General features: G+C 40.7%; 1 protein-coding gene across 3 annotated transcripts in view; it reads right to left on the reverse strand.

Annotated features, from left to right (window-relative positions):
• The window catches only part of CDK14 (cyclin dependent kinase 14), a 678,242-nt gene that overhangs the window by 171,791 nt on the left and 484,716 nt on the right, over positions 1 to 21,735 (reverse strand). For all 3 annotated transcript variants that reach the window (XM_072651519.1, XM_072651521.1, XM_072651520.1), the window contains one exon: positions 12,696 to 12,759. In XM_072651519.1, the coding sequence (XP_072507620.1) occupies positions 12,696 to 12,759 (64 nt within the window). The remainder of the gene's footprint in view (positions 1 to 12,695; positions 12,760 to 21,735) is intronic.

Below are 21,735 nucleotides of genomic sequence, written 5' to 3' on the forward strand. Positions count from 1 at the left end.
GTAGGTTCTTTAAATAGCTTGGAAACTTCTGAACAGAAAAGAAAAGGCCATAAACAGTTGCCTAAGAGGCCACTTGAAGCAGCTAAGGGACATCATAGCACATAGAGTACAGGGCCTGGGGTCAGAAAGATCTGAGTTCAAATGTGCCCTTAAACACTGATTAGACCAGAGGTTCCCAAATTGGGAGATACTGCCCCTCAGAGAGGGCACTGGAATGATCTGGTGATGGAGGGGGTGGTAGTAGCTTCAGGTGAAATTGGGGGGCAGTGAAGAAAAATAAGGGTGCAGTGAAAGCATAAGGAAAGAAGATAGAAAATTTTGAAAAACCATGTGTACAGGTTTCATCTGTTATGGAACAGAGTTAAAGTCATAGTGATTACATTATTTTCCTAGTAAACACACAAACTGCAAGTTATAATCCATCAGTGGTCAAGCCAGCCAACAGGTCTCAAGAAGCAAGTGTTGGCAGATGAATGTGTCACTCACTATCGCAAAGTCTAGCATGCATCAGCAGGAATACGTGGGTGACGACTTTACAATATGATACCGTATGGTTGGTTACATGATGCAATAGTGTGTCATTAGAATTTCAATGCAAGAAAAACCCCACAAATTTACAAAACAACATTAAATTTAAGATGCATTATATTTAATTTTTTTTTTTGAAATGACACAAATTTTAAAAAATGTTAAAGGATTAAAGAGAGTAGATTTCCAAGGGGGCAGAGTTATTTTTTTTTTAAAGAGGGCAGTAGACCAAATAAGTTTAGGAATCTCTGTACTAGATGAATGACCCTGGGTAAGTCACCTAACTTCTGTTTGCCTCAGTTTCCTCAACTATAAAAATGGGGATAATAATTGTACCTCCCTCCCAAAGCTGTTGTGAGGATCAAATGAGATCATATTTGTAAGGTACTTAGCAAAGTGTCTGGCACAGAGTAGGCACTATACAGGTGCTGCTGTTGCTACTACTACCACTACTACCACCGCTACCACTACCACTACTACTATTACTTCTATGACTACCATCACCACATATCTGAGAGCTATATCTTAGGCAAGCAGCCTAATCCAGTTGGGGGTTTAAACATGACGGTAATAAAAATAATGACAATAAAACTTAAATAGCACTTTAAGATTGGGAAAACATTTTTATATGTTTGTAGGGAAGCTTTACATATGTAAAGCACATTCTATATCATTGGTTCCTTGCAACCCAACGAAGTAGGTGATGCTATTCTCTGCATTTTACTGAGGAACAACCTGAAAGAAGTTGATTTGCACAGGGTCCCACCACTACCAAGTATCTGAATCATAATTTGACCTTGGGTCTTCCTGACCACAACTATCCACTCTGCCAATTCACTGTCTCAGGAGGGCATAGAGGAGACTTGTGGCTTTGACATGACCATGTTTAGGGGTGGATATAAGTAGAGATAGAAACAATGACCCTGATTGGCACACAGGTGTTGTGTCGGGCATCGGTAGTGACTGCTGCAAGAGTACTCTAGGAAAAGACCTCTCTATGCAACTTTAGGAACTCCCACAAGAATAAAACACTAAGCAGCATAAAGGGAATGAAAAATAAGTAACAGTAAGCCATAGTTAGCCCTACCACTCACACAGAAGGGATGTATCTTTATTTATTGTGTTACTGTCTCCTACCCTATACCTGATCACATAGAGCTAACAAAGTTTTTAAAATGTTGGCTCATATCAATCAATCAGCAAACATTATTAAGTGACTGCTATTTGTCAAGCTCTGTGTTAAGTGCCAGGGAGACAAAGGAAAAAATGAAGAGTCTCTGGCCTTAAGAACCTTACATTCTAATATGGAGAGAATGTTATATATGTTTATGTTGCATGCATACATATATATACATACATATGATTCTAAAGTGTGTGTGTGTTTTCTATGTAATCGCAGAAGCTTACTGAAGATGGCACCGGAACTGAGCCTTGGAATCCTCAGAAAACAAATGCTCTCTCCCCTGTCACCTTTGCCTTGATTTCAAGAGATAGAGATGGGGGGGCGGGGCAGGGAGGAGAGCATTTCAGGCATCAGGAATGGTCTGTGCAAAGGTGTGGAAATTGGAGATGAAGTGTGTTGTGTAAGAAACAGAAAGCCTACCAGAATGGCAGCACCACAGAGTACATGGTGAGGAGTACTGTGTAAGAAGACTGGAAAGGGAGGAAAGGGTGAGGTTATAGCCCAGAGTGGGTCTCCAAAAGACCCCACTCTTCTGGGATTTCACCCCTTTCTCTTGGGCTCAAGAAAGTCTGCATGTGCCCACTTCTAAGGAATGCAGTAAAGCTCTCCCTGATTCCCTTGCATTATGTAGTACTGTACTGCCAAGACCTGAAATTCTGCTATCGTCCCTGTTAGGAATATGTCTGCAGGTGTTACCTTCTGGCACATCAAACTCTTGAAGATGCCTCCAAAATCACACCTTCTTTATCTTTATTCTTGAAGGAGATTTTACTTTTGCTAAAACGAGGAGTTATCTGCTAGTTAAAATAACCTCTGTGAGTTTACTTTCTATTATAATCAGAGGAAATACCTGTAAGGTACTTTGCTCTCTAGCTCACGAGATCATCTTGTCGGGGGTATAAATTACGTAGTTCTTTTCCCAGCATTTCCCTCCAATCAAGTGAGGCAACTAGGTGGATCAGTGGAAAGAGCACACCATCAGGACTTCAAATCCTGCCTCAGTCACTTACTAGCTATGTGACCCTGGACAAGTTATGTGCCCTGTTTGCCTCAGTTTCCCCATCTGTAAAATGGGGGTTATAACAGCACCTACCTCCAAGGTTGTTGTGAAGACCACGTAGGTTGACATACGCAAACCTTACATAATGGTAGCTATTATTATTACCATTATTTTGCCATAGGCATCGCCCTTAACTTCCATTTCTTTTCCAATCTTCTGTTTTATCAACCAAGAGCTGATGAATGTCAATCATGTTAAAGGCATTTTGACCAAAAAAAAAAAAAGCCCAAAACCAACAACTTTAAAGAACCTTTCAGTGGGTACCACATGCAGAGCACCAAGGTAAGCTTGGGGAGAGATATAGTAATTAAATAAGATAATGTGGTTCCTGCCCTCATCAGCTTTCTAATCCATAATAAAGATGTGCCCCAGACATAAGAAATTGAAAGAGGCAGGAACAAATACCAGGCATTTTAGTGATAAATCAAATCCTTATGTATGACATATGAAAAGTGTTATTTACAAAACCATTAATATGCTCTATATTCTTTGGGGTTCTGTGTGTTTACGTCCATATGCCTATGGATTTGTAGCTACTGGTACATTAGATGCTTGAAGATACCTCAACAGCATACCTTTTTCTCTATCTATCATTCATCCATCTAACTATCTGTCTGTCTGTCTATCTATCTATCTATCTATCTATCTATCTATCTATCTATCTATCTATCTATCTATCTGTCTACCTATCTACCTATCTACCTATCTACCTATCTACCTACCTATCTACCTATCTACCTATCTACCTATCTATGGGTACATGTGTGCATATATATTTTAACATGATATAGGTTTATAGTTATAACTATAACATCGACATCTGCAATTCCTTTTTTGGAGGGCAGGGAGAGGTAGATCTCAGACTTGTGATTTCACTGGGGTAGGGTAAAGGAGAGCCTTCCAAAAAGTTTAAAACAAATTTTCTTCAACTTCTCCAGTAATCATTTGGCATCACAGGACTACAAAAGGACTTCAGGAACTGTCTCATCCAATTCATCCTCAAGAGGGTTCCCTCCCGTAACATATCAGACAAGGAATACATTTCTCTAAGACACTATTCACAGGCTTCTTAGACACAGAGGCTCTGAAAAGTTAAGCAACATGCAGCTCAGGGTCACAAAGCAGTATGGGTCAGAGATGAAATTTGAACTCAGGTCTCCTGGACTTCAAAGTCAGCTCTCTATACACAACACTATGCTACTGCAAAACCTTGAGTTTTCAAAAATCTACTTTTCTTGGATCCTATCTACTTCACATATTTTCAGTAAGATTGACCTTCTGGGAAATGTTTTACGTATGAAAGATAACATGAAAGATAATGTCAAGTAGCCAGCAGAACCATCATGAAATAAACACAAGACAGAAATACATATCATGTTAGGTTTGTCAGGAGCCACAGAAGTACAGGTGCTTTTTCCAGCTGTCATTCCCTTAAGTTCAATGGTTCTTATTCTACTTGAAAAAGAAATCTGATGGAAGGTTCACTGTCAATCGTGATGGTGAATGGAGTTCTAAAGGTAAGAATGATGTTCCATGATGGAATCTATTCCTGTCCTTCATGACTCTGGCCATTATTAAGAGGGCTTGTCACTTGCAACTCTGCCTCTTCACCTTAGGAACCTTGGAACACCTTTATTTAGCATCTAATTACTGGATATGAATTTAGTACATCTTTATTTTGTTTGAAATGTGTCTCCCTGTATCCAAGGATTAAGAGGCATTATTTCAATTCTTTCAATTCTCTCTTTATCCAAGTCTTTGATGATCTACTAATCTTCACTTCAAGGAAACAGTTATTCCATCAATCTCAACATTCACCAGAGTGTAATACTATCTAGTCTTCCACTCATATTCACAAGGATACCAGTCAATTTATTTAAATCCAATAAAGAGTTATTAGTACCTTTGTAAGTTACTTTGTGGAGATCGCAAAGTATTAAGACTATATGATTTCACTCATCTCCCAGTCTGGTAACCTTCAGTGACATGGGCTAGCATGACTTCTTTATTTTAAAACAAATATTGATAAGTTTTGGTTTTATATCACCTAAATTTCCTAACATAACCCTCTTCCCATGTTCTCCAGAGAGCAAACCCTCATAACAACGTATTAAAAATAGGGGGGAAATAATTCAGCAAAACTAACTTGCACAGTGACAAGGTCTGACACGATATGCAGTATTCCACACTCACAGTTCCCTACGTATAACAAAGAAGTGAGCAAAGGTGTCTTATTCTTTTCTTCTTTGCGGTCAAGCTTAGTCAATATAATTATACCGCATTCCATTTCAATTGTTTTCCTGTTCTTTCTCTTTCAATTGTTGTAGCACTTGTGTATATAATTTTCCTGTTTCTACTTACTTCACTTTGCATCAGTTCACACAGGTCTTCCCAAACGTCTCTACAGTCATGCTTCTTGTACTACAGTAACATTCATGTACCACAACTTGTTTAACCATTCTTCAACTGACAGTAAATTGTTTGTAGAGAACTTAGGTGGTTTCTAGTGGTCACTGTTTTCTTTCCCAGGTATGGACAAACTCTTTAATTTAACTGTTACAGAATTGTGTCAGGGATGATTTCAGCATCAATGGCCTGTCACTATTAATTAATCCACTTTTTCTTTTTTGAAAATTGGGACATTTATCTATCTCTAATACTAAAGCACCTTTCCCAAGCACCCATATTCCTTAAAGGTCACTGGTAATTGGTATCCAATGATAACATCTTTGAGGGGATTTTTCTTCCGTAACCTGGAGGGTCACTTGTCTAATCCAGAGGATGAATTCACTTAAAGATGTTATTATTAATTCCTCATTCATCTATGGTTTCAATTCTTCCTTAACTGCTCTTGCTTAACCTTTCCCAATCATAAATTTCCTGGACAGTAAAAGCAAAGAGAATCAGAGCTGGATGGTTCCATTTTTTCTCCATTGATGTTAGATGTCTTACTCTAAGCAGAGATCCTATCATTTTTCCTGTGTTGCTGTTATTATTTTTAAAACATTTTTCATGGGTTTCAGTATATTCTGAGATTCAGTCATCTTGGGGTCTTTACACTATTCTTGCACATCCTGGTCCTTCTTTAACAAATAAAACACATCCTTGGAGCTGTGGCTTTGCTTCCATCTTTTGTACCTGTGTCTTTTAGAACAAGAGCTCACTGGAAGCTCGAAGTGCCAGGATCCTTTAGACGCTGTGCTCTCTCTGCTCTCTTTTATCTTTAGAGGGAATATTCACAATGGTGAATAATCAGAATCCTGTTCATGTCACACTTCCATCACTTGCCTAACTCTCAGAACTCTTGATTACACCAACTCTTTCTCTGAAACTTTTGATATCCACTCACCTAAAGTCTAAGATATACAGTTATATACACATGTGCATGTGTGTATGTATATACACATATATTTACGCATATGTAAATGTGTATATATGTATACATATAATGCATATACATATATGTGCATATGTATGTAAATATATGTGTGTATATATATATGTGTGTATATATTATTGAATCTATTCTCAGATTTATATGTGTATGTATGCATCTGATGATGGACCTGTATTACTATAAGCAGGTAACCTGTCTTCCCACAATGAAATAGGTGTCATTATCAGGGAAAAAAAAAACTAACCCGTGAGTAGATTTGATAATAAAATGCAAAGACATGAGAAAAAGACAAGGGCATTTTCTACCACAGAGTCTTATCTATACTAGCTTTCGCACAGTATGGAATGTGGCCTGCCTAGAAACTCATCCATTTGGTTATAATTACTGAAGTGCTAAAAAGACCTCATTATAACCTCTAACCTCAAAGGTAGTCCCCATAGCCTGCACCCTGAGGACAGTGTTATAATGAGACTCTAGTGTATTAGAAGATGCCAATTTTTAAATGACCATGAACCACAAAGTCATGGGGGGAAAGTAGGGAGGCAATCACATTCCAAGCAGAATAGTACCACTACTTTCTTCCAATGGGAGGAGAGGGTAATAATACCCATTTCTTTTATGATGGATTTAAATTTAAAGGCATAGTAGAATTCAGTAGAACCTAGAGTTTTCAGGTTAGCCTCTTCAATGCACATTTTTAAAGGCAAGGCTATGGCCTATCAGGGCAGCATGAGATATAAGGTTGCTATGGGAATAAGCTGGAGTTACGGAATACTGAGAATAAATGTGAACGTCTAACAGAGCATATCAGGATAGGAAGAGACATCTATTGATTCAACCATAATCCAATCATCCATTTTTCTTAGTGGGGAATATCAATTTTATTAAACTATATATACTTTGCTTGTTTGAACAGTCACTTCTTTCTGGAGGAAGATTTGCTCCCCATTCTCTTTGTTCAGGGGGTCCCTAGAGAAAACCATGTGAGTTTCGAACAAAAGGAAAGGTCAGGAATCTGGAAAGAAGGGCTTGCTTCTTTTCAAAATCAGCATTTTACCTTTGCTGTGTTAGGTACACCCAAGGAAATAATAACTGACTTTTTGGATAATTAGTTCAAGGACTGTTCGAATCAAGAGTGTTAACTCAATTAAAGGCCAAGATCATAGAATGATGACAGCATTTCCACCAAAATGATCAATTCATTTGCAAACATTAACAAAATCAAATTCCACTGGTGCTCTCCTCCCCCCAAAAATCAGAAAATGTGGATGATCTTTAACGTCTTAAACAACAAAAGGAAGTATTTGTCAAAATTTAAGAGAAATGAAGAGGTGATAATAAAATCACTATTCATCCAGAAATTCTACTGCATTTCTTTTCCCTTTTATACAAGGGCTAAGGTCTTTTATTTTTTGTGAGGATCCTGTCTCTCAGCACACAAGAGCATTTAAGTGAAAACTCACAGGAGCAGAAGCTGGATTATGCAGTAGAGTTGAGGATCTGAGTTCAAATCCAGCCTCAGATACTTGCTGCCTGAGAAATTCTGGGCAAGTCACTTAACCTCTGTTTTTTTGCTTCAGTTTTCTCATTTATAAAATGAAGATAATAACAGTATCTCCTTCCTAGGGATGTTGTAAGGATCTTATAAGGTAATATTTACAAAGCACTGCGCATGGAGCAGAGGCATAATACATGCTTCCAAACACTGATTATTTGATACTAGTTGAGGACAAAAAAAAATAACAACCACCTCTCTTTCCCTGTCTCTCTACTAGTATCTAATCAATTCCTGTCTCCTCCCAAGCAAACTTTTTAAATGAGCCTTTTGTCTTATTCTTTCATGTCTACTTCTAGGCCTACTGTTTAGCCAATTAGATGGCAAGTGGACACAGTTCTAGGACTGGAGCTAGAAAGACCTGAGTTCAAATCTAGCCTCAGATACTTATTAGTCACATGACCCTAGCCAAGAATTTAACCTGTCTGCCTCAGTTTCCTCAAACTTAGAATGGAGAAGATAGCAGCACTCATCTCTCCACGACGGTTACAAGTATCAAACGAAGTAATGCTTGTAAAGCGCTTAACACAGTACAATGCACACACTAGGTACTTAATAAATGTTTTGTTTTTCTTTCCCACCATGAAGTCATACCGTGGTACAGTGAAAAGAGCAAGTGATTTGGGTAAAAGGACTCGATCACTCACAGCCTGTGTGACCTTGGGCAGGTCTCTTCTCTAAACGTCAGTTTCCTCACTTATAACATGGGGAGAGCTGGTTCCCTTCCAGTCCTCCGCACAAGATCCTATAATCTCATCCCTGGAATAACTTCCATGTTGAAACACCAAGAGCTAACCTTTCTTTCCCTCAGGAAGATCCTAAAATGTCACTCCTTTGACAAAGGCTCCATGACTGATTAGAGGAAAGAGAAGAGATTCCCATGGACCCACTCCATCTCAATACAGAATTTTCCTGATCCCTTGAATACCAAAATGAATGTGTGATCTCATCAACTGGAACATTCCCTCCAATGAAGCTGATAGCAAACCACTCCTGTCTATACATCTGATGTGACCCCGCCCAGGTTCTGCCATTACTTCATCATCAAGGATCCCCTCAATATCTTGGGGTCACAACATCAGCAGAACTTTGGGGTTATCCACTTATTTCCCTCCCTCACTTACCACATGACCAGAACATCATTCACACTCATACATTTCCCTGATGGCAGCATTCACTCCTATGCATCAAGGTTCCTTACTCATTACATGCGTCAGCGGGCTCATTCCCACCACGTGCCTTTCTTCTACCTTCAATCACCACCACGTAAGAAAAACTTAATATTGCACCTTACATATTACTGCATTAACATTTGATAAACCTCTCCCCATATGTTCAAGCAAGTCTGTTTCCTGGCTGCAGGAACACTGTCTCAGACATTTTCTAGTTTTATTTCCATGATCATTGCATGTAAATCATTTACATGGTAGCACACTGAAAGAGAAAAGAATACATTCAGGTATCAATGGCATAAAAGAAGGACACAGAGCCATAAGATGCTAAATCTGGTCTGACTTGGATCTCCTCCAAGGGATATGATGCTAAACAGAATTCAGGAATAATCTGATCTAACCTTCTCATTTTACAGATAAGTCTTTTCTTTCAAATTCTCCTCTGTTTCTCATCTAAGACTTGGGACTTCAGACCTTAACATGTTACCAAAAAATGCTGAATTTCAGGTTTTCAAGTTGGGAAAGTTGATTAAGCATGGTGCACTTCATTGGTACTTGATTTGGAACAAGTTGATCAGACAAGAGAATGTTTCTAATTTAGTCTAATCTCCCTAAAACTGCGGGACTTCTAAAGTATCTCAGAACATAGAAGCCATTTAGGATTTTCAGCAAAGCACAAAAAAATTGAATACTTGAAGCAGCACAGGAGGAGGAAAAGGGTTCACAGAACAGTATCCACTTTGAGAAAACAATTCAAGAGAAGGGGGATAAAAATAGTATTTCAGTTCAGCCATCCGTTTGGATCACTAATTTATTCCTACGGCCCCTAAAAGAGAGACAAGGAGAAAAGGAACAGGGTTGGGTCCTCTACAGAAATCATCCATAGCCCCTTTTCCCTTCACAGAATTGAGTAATTTTAGAGCTTCCTTGCAATTGTTCTTAGCAATTTTATGGTAAGTCTGTGTTTCACAATCCATGTTTTATAGCAGAGGGAAAAAAGGAAAAAGATCCCAACAAAAGAACTATGTTACAAATAGCTCATATCACTATATTTTATTGACTGTCCAATTCCAACCCTTTAGGGCCTCCTGAAAAAAATTAAAAGGGCAACAACAGAATCCTAGAGATACTTCTGAGTTGATTATAATCATGAAAAGGGAAAGTTTCATGACTGCCACCTACTGTCCAGGAAAACTGTGACTGCTTTTAAGAAATGGATTATATTTCTATTTTTTCCTGTTAAGTTTAGGCAATGCTATGGTTTACGTTTTTTTAAAAAAGGTTATATTTAAATATAAAAACAGAAACATGTATGTACACATATGTGATTATATAACATTAAATGTGTACATGTACATAAGGTTTCTCTTTTGATATCGAAAAAGAATGGGAGAAAAAGAGAGCAAGAATAGGGGAGGGAGGGAGAGAGCAATACAGAGAGAAGAGAAGAGGGAAGAGAGGGGAGAGAGAGAGAGAGACAGAGAGAGAGGAGACAGGGGGAGGGGGGAGAGAGAGGGGCAGAGGGAGAGAACAGAGAGGAGAAAAGAGGAGAGGAGAGGGAAGGAGAGGAGAGGGGAGGGGAGAGGGAGGGGCAGAGGGAGAGAACAGAGAGGAGAGAAGAGGAGAGGAGAAGGGAGGAGAGGAGAGGGGAGGGGAGGGGAAAGGAGAGGTAGGGAGAGAAAAGGTGGGGAGGGGAAAGGAGAGGAGAGTATGAGAGAGGACAGGGGAGGAGAGGAGAGGGGACAGGAGGAGAGGGGAGAGGAGAGGAGTGGAGAGGGGAGGGGAGGGGAAGGGAGAGGAGGGGAGAGGAGAGGAGGGGAGGGGACAGAAGGAGGGGAGAGGAGAGGAGAGTATAAGAGAGGGGAGGGGAGGGGAGGGGAGGGGAGGGGAGAGAGAACAACAACTAGTTGTGGCTCAAGTTATTTCAGAACATCTTTTAAGAGATGAAAACAATTCAAAGTTTGAAGAGTTTGTATTCTAGGATTTGAAGACACAGACAGCTGTGAAGAGGCACATGATGGGTGTGCGGGCAGGCTGCCACACAGAACCACCACGGAACTGCAGAGAAGAGAAAAGATGTCAGCAGGGAAATGGAGGTTAGGCAAGAGAAGAAGGGCTGAGCAAAGCCAAAGATTCCAGCTGGGCGGCCAGAGTCCTCCGCTGGTGCCCTTGCACTGCTGGGAGAAAGTCAGGAGGGTCACTAGTGGAAGCACATGGTGACCTCAGGGATGTGGCACAAGACACGCAGATAGGGATGGGTTGCCGTCTCCATCCGTGGAAGAAAGATCCAAATTGATGAGATCACAGCTATATTTCAGTATTTTGAGTATTACCCCCAGAAAGCCCCAGGAATAGGCTTCTTATTCCTTCTTTCAGAGTTTATTTTCAGAATTATGCCTTCATCCATAGCTGGAAAAACAAGCTGTAATTAAAATAAACTATTGCTTGTTTTTCCACCAGATCAACAATCCCTAGCTATCACCTAAAGACTGATGAACTGTCAGTTATTTCTGGTGGGTTTTCCTGCCTCAAGGGTCTCCCCATTTCATTCCATACTTCAACTATTAAAGTGATTCTCCTAAAGCTCAGATCTGACCATGTCACTCCCCTACCACCTATTCAATCAGCTCCGGTGACTCCCTATTACCTCCAGGATCAAATAAAACCCTCTGTTTGGCTTTTAAAGCTCTGCACCATCTGGCCCCTTCCCTTCCAGCCTTCCTGCACATTATTCCCCAAATGTACCCTATGATTCAATGACACTGGTCTCCTTGCTGGTCCTCTGACAAGACACTCCATCTCCCCACTGACCCCCCTGCCTGGAAGTCTCACCCTCATGATCTCTACCTCTTCCCTTCTCAGCCTTCCTTTAAGTCAAGCAAGAAGTCTTTTTTTAATTTTAGTACATCCCCTCTTATATTATCTCCAATTTATCTTGTATAAAGGGTACTTCAAAAGTCTTGGTGTCATTTTAAACTATTAAAGCTTATATGCCAAATGCCAGTGAAGTTACTGAAACGAAGTTATCATTTCACTGAGACTTTTGGAACGTGCCGTACATCTTGTTTGTACGTAGATATTTGCGTGTTCTCTCCCTCTTTACACCACTAGCTTTCTCAAGAGCAGGGACTACTTTTTGTCATTTTTTGTAGCCATGGCACATATGTCTGTTGCATAGTAGATATTAAACAAGTGTTTGTGGCCTTAATTTCTCAAGAATTTCCTCTGGGGGATAAAAAAACAAACAGGTCAGTTTAGCTCTCTTCTCCAGGATACATTCTTTAAGTAAGAAGAGGTGAGAGGAACAGAAGGATGTGTGTGGCCTGGATGGTGAGCATGGAACCCAACCTCACCATGAACCAGAATTGACAGCAGATGTGTCCAGCTTGGGGAGAGCCTTAATACAATTAGCGATGACTATAAAACTGAACAGATGTTTCTTTGGAGTGAAAAGATATCAGACGAAACCAGCCCCCGCTGGAGTAAAAATGAAGACAGAAAACAGAACCTTATAGGATAATGCAAAATTAAGCAGCATGATGGATTCAAAAAGCAGCCTTTTTAGTAAGGGGCGAAACACTCCGAGACACAAACAGTGAGTTCACCCACGATGCTAGCCAACCTACTTTACCATGGAAGTCTCTTCAAAAAACTGTGATGTAACACCAATGAGATCCACAACATACAAAAAGCCTAGAACATACTTGAGGTTTAATGGGAGCTTGTGGGAAAAGGTTTATTTGCGTATCCTCATAATGGGTGGTGCACTTAAGAGGATCGAGCTGCTTAAACAAACTCACCCGGCTTAAAATGTGGTAAGGAATAGACTCCAGGCCAAGTATCTTCATTGGGCGTCCCAAGAACCTGTTGAAAAGCAGGAAACAGGGGGAATAATGGTTAATATTTCTGAAGCACTCAGAATCCTCCAGTGCCCAGGAACATTAGACACGATGTATTATGATACCCCGGACTCTTCCTATTACCATGTGCCAGGATGTTTTACTTGAGTGAAAGCAAAACCTGGCTAGGAGGCCTCCCCAGACCGAAGTCTTTGTAATTTAAGAAATACTTGAATGAGGTAAGAAAAGCTGTGTTTGCTGTGCTTTATAAATCACATCTAAACCTGATCAGTCAGTCTGGGACATGAACCAAGGGCTGTCAGGATCGCTCAATGTGTAGGCATCCCATGGGTTTCCTGCCAAAGCTTTCATACCTCATTCCAGAGTTACACACCTCATTGCCCAATGCATCTTAAGAATTCTCCTCTCTGCTTCCCTAAATCCTCTCTGTTTTAGGCATCCAAATGCTTCAAAGAATTAGAACAAACAGCTGAATGCACATCATCCTTTATTGTACTTATTCATCAAGCTAAAATATGTAACAATGACAGGTCAAAGTTTTTCTCCTCCAGACACAAATCTTCATGTTCTTTTATCACCCCACTCACATGTTGAATGCATGGATTTTAGCTGCTCTGTCATAACCCACCCTTTGAGAAGGAAAGTCCCTGAAAAATGAGTCTATTCCTATATTAAATGGGAATTTTTATGTTGATAATTTTTACTTGGTATGCCCCCCAAAAAACACTCAAAATCACTGTGTGGAAACTGAAGAGGAATCTTGTGGGTGGAAAGAGGGACACACTTGGAGTCAGAGAAGTAAAAAAGAAACACCAGCTTTGCTGCTTACTACTGCCTGTGGGACCTATGGTCACTTATTTCCCTTCTTTGGGCCTCAGTTTTCTTATCTGTAAAATGAGGGTGTTGGAGTAGAGGACCTCTATGGTCTCTTCCACCTACAGATTTAAGAGTAAGATTATTTCCCTCATTTTTTGTAACAGAAATCTGGCCTAGCCTGGCATGTGTAGGGATTGTAGGGGAAACATCTCCATCAGAATCACAGAATTTCAGAGTTAGAAGATGACACCTTTAAATAAACAAAAAAAGTCAAACTTAATAATTAACAATAAAAGTAAACAACTAACCACAAAATAAAGCGTTTCATCTTATAGAAAACAACGAGCATTTGATAAAGTGGAACCAAATGAATTAAGAACCAGCAAGAATACCACACCACCCCCACCACCCTGCACCAAGGAAAGCTTTTGTTTCTCTTTTACTCAAAAACCCACAGTGAATCCCTATTGCCTTTTGGATCAAATCTAAACCCCTCTGACTGGCATTTAAAGGCCTTCTGTCTCCAAAGGACCTTTCTAAATTCCATACGTATTACATTCCTTCCTGCGCTCTGTAGCCCGGTCAAATCAGCCTACGTGCTGTCCTTCATACATAATATTTCATTTCCCATCCCCAAGTCTTCCTCCATAGTCTGAACTCCATATTTGGAATGACCTCCCTTCTTAAAATCTCTCTTCTTGCAGTATCTATGCCACAAAAACTCCAAATGCAGTCAACGTAGAGTCAGATACAACTAATCGACTGAACGAGAACTACAAAAATCTATGTCTAGGTCTCTCGATTTCTGTCTCAACATCTGTCATCTACTTCTATCTTTCTTTATCTCTACCTAGATATATCTCTCTTTTCCTCTATTTTATCTCTATCTATAGATATTTATGTGATTTGATACACTTAATGTGTATCCATTTCCTGTTGGAATATAAGCTCTTTGAGGGAAGTGACTGTTTCTTTTCTTTTTGGGGGGGCGAAGGGGGTATCCTGAGCCCAACAGTGCCTTCCACTTTACAGATAACTGATCATTTATCATTCCTTGATTGTCTCATCTGTTTTTGTCAGTCATCACACTTGGGTCTTTGATGGTCTTCATAAGTAAGCATCTTCACGTTGTTGCTATAGAGCAAATGAGGAAATGCAGAGAGCTCTGAAGGTTAAATACATTACAACTATTGTTATTATAATCAATATAACTAGATTGATTGACAGCAAAAATAAATAAATAAAAGTCGCCTGAGGCAACTTGCTGGCATAGCAAATAAAACATTGGTCCTGGAGTCAGGAACATCTGAGTTCAAATCCAGCCTTGGATTCTTACTAGCTGCATAAGCCCAGACAAGTCATTTAACCTCTGTCTGCCTCAGTTTCCTCCACAGTAAAATGGGGATAATAAAAGGACCTACCTCCCAGGGTTGCTATGAGGATCAAGTAAGATCACGATGGATGCTTATTAAGGTATATTCCCTTCTCTGACTAGAGACCAAGGAAAGAAGGAGAAAGGATAGGAAAGGCTGTGCAGGTGATGGGATTAGATCTAGAAGTTTAATTCAGCTCTGGCTAGGTTCACTTGAATCTCTTCCACATTGACAACTGTGATAATAGTATCTCTGGGTAAAATATAGAATTAGCACCAGTGACAGGAGGACTTAGAGTCTTTGGGAGCAGACACAGCTGTTTTGGGGAATGTCTCATCTGAAGCATGTGTCCAATTTTAGGGGACAAACTTTAGAGAAGCAGGGCTGAACTAAACCCATTCTGCCAGCCAGGCAACAGCAAGGGCACATCCTATATCCTACATATTAAGAGTCCTTGTGCTTTGTAGGTTCCTTTAAATAACAATCAGCCAGGATCCCACAGATTTTCTTTTCATTCTCTCCTAATAAGAGTATAATACACTTACTATATTCCATTCTAAATTGAGCAAGTGTGAGTGTGTGTGTGTGTGTGTGTGTGTGTGTGTGTGTATAAGTGAACAATTTCTACCCTTAAACACCGACAAGCTTTTAATGCAATGACACAGAAGTTACCGGCAGGAACAGGCTAGGGTCACCAAACATAAACATTTCATCTCCCTACACTTTGCCTAAAGTCTCAAATAGGATACTCTAAGACTGACTGTTCAATGTACAGAACCTCAATCCTCAACCTTCTTCACTACGTACAAATGTTCTGCATCTTTGAACCTTCTTTCCTGGCTATGAGACCAGATTTGCTAATCATTTATATCTTCATCAGAAGAAAACCAAAGAGAAAGATGAAATAAAAATCTAATTTTCTCCTTGTAAAAAATTTTCTGGAGGAAGGAAGTAGGGGATCAATACCAGATTGGAAATGGTATGCGGATTTCAATCACCCATGACGTTCTTGTATTTGTCCTTCATTTTCAAAGACATGAAATAACATCATGGGGTGATGTCTTCACTTGCTTGTGAACTGGATTTAAAAGTGAGGTAGGCTTACACAAAGTCATCACTCTCTCTTTGAGTCACCGAAGTCCAAGGGCAAGGCAACAGGAAGGGCGACTGGTATTCCCTTGGTACCTTTGATGTCTGACCTGTCTCTAAGCATTCCACAGAGCCTGCTTCAGCTATCTTCATGGCTATTAGAACAAATTGTTCTCATGTGCTCATTCCTGCTAAGGGAAGTCCTCCCATGCTTGGTGTGAGTTACACCAATGGGTCTGAGGCCCACTGATGACCCTCATCCTGGATGAGCTGGAATGGTTTTACTGGGGCGTGGCCTTGTACCGTTAATTGGAAGTGTTGTGTATGTCTTGTTTAGCTACTGATTACATATATATGTATACACACACATATACATATACACACATATATACATACACGTATATAAATACATATATACACACACATACATACATACGTGTGTGTGTGCGTGCTGGCCAGTCATCATTTTTTCTTAGGATTTTCTAAACATAAAGGATCATTCATTAAACGCTATTTGAGAATGCCCAAACTGTGGGGAGCACATCATTAAAACTTCCAAGTGCCTACACAATAAGAATGCTATCACTGCGAGAGTCAACAAGCATTTATTAAGCACTTACTACATACCCAGCACTGTGTTAAGTACCAGGGAAACAAAGAAAGGCAATATATGGTCTCTGCTCCCCAAGCTGAGAACTTTTCTAAAGAGGGAAACAACACTTAAACAACTGCATACAGAGCATAGAAGACACGTCCAGGATCACGCAGAGGACAGCTGGGACGAGCAGCACTCCTGGGGGGGGGGGGGTGACAGGGAAAGGCCTCCTGTAAAAAGTAGCATCGGAATCGAGTCTGGAAGGAAGCTGAGGGAGCCAAGGTATAGAGGAGAAGAGGAGGAACGTTCCAGGCATGGAGACAGAGACAGAGCCCACAGAATGGGATGGGTGAGGAATGGCAAGGAGGCCAGTGGAGCTGGATTCTGGAGTATGTGGAGGGCAGAAAAATGTAGGAACACTGGGAAGTGGCCAGGCTATGAAGGGTTTTATTGGTCAGAGGTTTTTATATTTGATCCTGACGGGGAGAGGGAGTTACTGAAGTTAAAAGAGTAAGGGGTTGACATGGCCAGGCCTATCTATGCTTAAAGGAAATCACTTTGGTATCTGAGTGAAGGGACTGAAGTGAGGAAAGGCTTGAGCTAGGCCAATTAGAAAATCAGATTGCAATAATCCAGGCAGAAGGTGATGAGGATATGAACTCGGGTGTTGGCTATGTGAGTAGAGAGAAGGGGACATATGAGAGAGAATTGACCTCAGGTTAGATAAGCAGGGTGAATATAAGTGTAGGATGACTGAGTGTGGTGACTGAGAAGATGGTGATGCCTTCCCTAGTAACAGCAAAATGGGAAGAGGGGAGGGTTTGAGGGTAAAGATGAGTTATGTTCTGGACATGTTGGGTCTGACATATTTATAAGACACATACAAATGTAGATGTCCAAAAGGCAGTTGGTAATGTGGGACTATAGATCAAGAGAGAAACTTAGACTGGATATACAGATTTGGGAATTATCTGCACAGAGATGATAAGCAAATCCATGGAAGCTCATGAGATCACCAAGCAAGTTAAGTGTATAAAGGGAGAAGAAAAGAGGGCTCAGACCAGATACCTGGAAGATCCTAGGGTTGGTGGGTATGACCCAAACGAAGATTCAGTCAAGTAGACTAAGACACAGTGAACAGGAAAATGGGAGAAGTAGGAGAGAACAAGGTCACCAAAACCTACAGAGGACAGAGTATGCAGGGGATGATGGCAGAGGCTACAATGAGGTCAACTATAGGATGAGGATTGAGAAGAAGAGGTCATCAGATATGGTAACCAAGATATTAAAGAGACAACCTGGGAGATGGTGGTTTCAGATAAACAATGAATTCAGAAACCAGACTGCACAGAGTTCAGAAGCAAGTATGAAGAGAAAGAGGGGGCACACAGGATAAGTGGCTTTCTCAAAGAGTTTGGCCATGAAAGAGGAGAGAGTTAGGAAGAAAGCCAGTGGAAATAATTGGATCAAGTGGTATTTTTTTAAGAGTGGTAAAGGCACAGATGTAAAGACCCATGGTGGAGGTGGAGGCACCAATTCCTCTATCCCTGAGACTTTTCCCCCTTTGAATCTTTGCCCCCCTAAGCTACTTCAACTTTCACAGTGCATGAGTGTGGGTATGGGGGAGGGAAATTGAAGAGGGAGAATAGTGAGCTTAGGGAACCAGGAAAGTGACTCCCTGCCTGATGAACTACTTGATCTGAGTCCTGAGACCAGGGTTCTCTGTTCAGACAGGGTCAAATTTCAACAACATGGTAGAAAGACTGTTTGGCTGGGGAGTTAGATGTGAGTTCTCTTCCCAGTTCTAATACTTAAATCTGAGACTGCTTTTCTGTAAAATGAGAAGACTGGACAACGTGGTCTCTAAGGTCCCTCTTAGCTTTGAATAGTCTATGAGATTTCAACTGCTTGATTCCAGTTCAGCTCAACCTCAATTTCAATAACAGGTGAATAAGTGTTTCTTTATGACACTGGCCAAGTTGCTTAAACCCTCTGGGGTTTATTTGTATGCAAAAGTAAGAGACTGAACTATATGATCAATAGTATGATATAAAGTATGGGGCAGCTGGGTGGTGCAGTGGGTAGATTACCAGGCCTAGAGTCAAGAGGAGTCATCTTCCTAAGTTCAAATCCAGCCGCAGACATTGGCTGTGTCATCCTGGGTAAGTCACTTCACCCTATTTGCCTCACTTTCCTCATCTATGAAATGAGCTGGAGAAGGAAATGGCAAACCACTCCAGTATCTTTGCCAAGAAAACCCAAAATGGGGTCATGAAGAGTTGGATGTGATTGAAATGACTAAACAACAAAATAATACAAAATGTACTGAACTTGGAACCAAAAGACCTGCGTTCAAATGCCTCATCTGCTACTACCTCTGTGAACTTGAGTAAGTCAGCAAACCTCTAAGGGATTCAGTTTCTTCATCTGTAACTACATGATTTTTAAGGTCCCATCCAACCCTAAATTGATGCTCCTGTGATGCTAAATGTGTCTGCCTACCACCTCAAACTATTTTGGGGGGATTTGAGGGAAGGGGAAAAGAGAAGGGCAATGGAAGGGGAAGGATTAATTTCAAGCTCTTTGAGTTTTCTCCCCCAAATCTTCCATGTTTGCTATAAGGATTACCATGTGATTTCCCTCTCCCCTAAATCAGGCATTTTGGATGCCAAAGATAAAAAGATGTTTTGAATTTATCTCAGATGTAACAACTAGATGTCACAGCAAATAGTGTTGGATTCAAAGTCAGGAAGACCCGAGTTCAGAGCTGGCCTTAGACATTTATTTACTAGGTGTGTGACTGCCTGCCTAAGGCTCCTGCCCCTCCCAGTGTGATTTATCTATTTTTTTCTTCTCTATTAAAGGGGCCATACCCCTGACTACTTTTTAAGGAGGCCTACTCACTGAATGGGCATTATCTCACTTTAAGTGAGTACCTGAAAAGGCCTCAGCCTAAAAGGCCAAAGTCTCCCATTGCATCTTGGACCATCTCCACTCATCCCGATGAATATCTGATAGCACTGGATCCAGATGGCTCAGGAGGAGAAAGTGAGGCTAGTGACCTTGCACAGCCCTTCCATTTCTCCAATGTCATGGTCCTCTTTGAAAATGAAGGACAAACACAACCTGTGACCCTGGGCAAGACATTTAACTTCTGCCTGCCTCTGTTTTTTCAACTGTGAAATGAGGATAATAATAGCACCTACCTCCCAGGACTGTTGTGAGGATCAAATGAGATAATAAGTGTAGAGTGCTTAGCACAGTGCTTGGCTCATAGTAGGTGCTTAATAAATATTAGTTATTATTATTATCTGTAAAATGGGGGAAAATAATAGCCTCTACCTCCCAAGATTGTTGTGAGGATCAAATGAGACACTGCTTGAAAAGGACTTTTCAAATTTTAAAACACAATAGAAATGCTAGCTAACCACACCACCACTACCAACACCACCACTTTGTTTAAATGGGAAGATATCAAATAGCCCAGTTCCTGGGGATGGAATGTTCTGTTCCTATCACAAGTACTGATGTATCCCAGGGTTTCTGCCTCCCAAATGGAAGCCTACACTCTCCCCACCCCCACCCCCCAAGGAAACATGCTTTTGCCTAGGTTTGTAGGGTGTATCCCAGGTGCAAAAAGAAATTCTATTTAAAGCTCAGAGGCGGGGACTAGAGAAGTGACTTCCCTGTTGAGATCTGTTTATTTGGTAAATAACAAAAAGGAGGAGGAAACCTTTCAAAGCTTTGATCTGCAGAGTCCCCAAATAAATATTCATCATGATGAGGAGGTTTGGGGAGCTGGAACTCCCAGAATGCCAAGGTACCTGGAACAAATTCACACAATCCAGCCTTCTCTAAGTCCTTCTCAGGATCCCAGCACCCCAAACTTCTCCAATGAAAAGTCAGAATTTGCCTAAACTATTGATCTGCTCTTATAACAATGTCACTAGCTCCTTGTATGATGCTCAGCAGACCGTTGGTTGAGTTTCTTTGCTGTACAATGAAGGCCCCAGGGCTCTGCAAATCACTAAGTGGCATCAACCCCAACCCCAAGTGGAAAACTCCAATCAATATTGGACCAGTAGAAATAGGCTGCAAACAATTCTAGCAAACTCTACGAAGTAGAGGGGTCTCCCAACAGAGAGAGTGAGAAGGGAAGTCACCCTCTGACTTACTTAAAGGTCTTAAGGAAATGAGTTCAACTTCTTGCTGGAGGGCCTACACCACAGATATGTTAATGACTTCCAACTGACTTGGAGGTGATTCTAAGTTATCTGCAGCAACACTGGATCATACCTAATGTTTCAATGGTAACCGAGCTTTTGTAGCCTTATATATTCCTAGAGTATTCTTGAAAATAAGAGGCATCCCTGACCTAGTATATTGAGGGTTGTATTTGGAATCAGGAAGACCCGAATTCAAATTTGAACACTTAGTAGTTCTATAATGGGGGGGAAGGAGGGGCACAAGGCTCTGCAATGTAGTATAATGGAATGAGCCTTTGATTTGAAGTCAGAGCCTTTGGATTAAAATTCCAGCTCTACCCCTTACTCTCTGCGTGCCCTTAGTTAAATTATCTCTGCTTCTTCCCAACTGTTTTCTTCCTCAGATATGAAAATAATACCTAGAGATTTTGTCCCACTTGAACTTATTTTTCTCCTTTTGGAAGAGGTATCCTTTCTCCTTGTCAAGGCCAACCTTTCTACATACACTTTGGAACCCATCCCCTCCCATTTTCTGCAGCAGATTGTCCCCACTATCCATTCAACTCAATTTCTAATCTTTAATATCTCCCTGTCTACTGGGTATTTCCCTGTTCCCTAAAAACATGCCTGTTTGTACCCACCTTTAAAAAACAAAAAACACTCACATGATCCCTGCTGTTGCTGGATCATTTCAGTTGTGTTTGACTCTTCGTGATCCTGTTTGGGGTTTTTTGGCAAAGACACTGGAATGGTTTACCATTTCCTTCTCCAGCTCATTTGACAGATGAAGGACTGATACACACAGGGTTTCATGCCTTGCCCAGAGTCACACAATCAAATATGAACTCAGATCTTTAGGTGCCTCCACTTCCTTTCATATCACTCATTTATCAATTCTCTGC

This window comes from Notamacropus eugenii, chromosome 3 (genome assembly GCF_028372415.1).
Source record: "Notamacropus eugenii isolate mMacEug1 chromosome 3, mMacEug1.pri_v2, whole genome shotgun sequence".
Lineage (NCBI taxonomy): Eukaryota > Metazoa > Chordata > Mammalia > Diprotodontia > Macropodidae > Notamacropus > Notamacropus eugenii.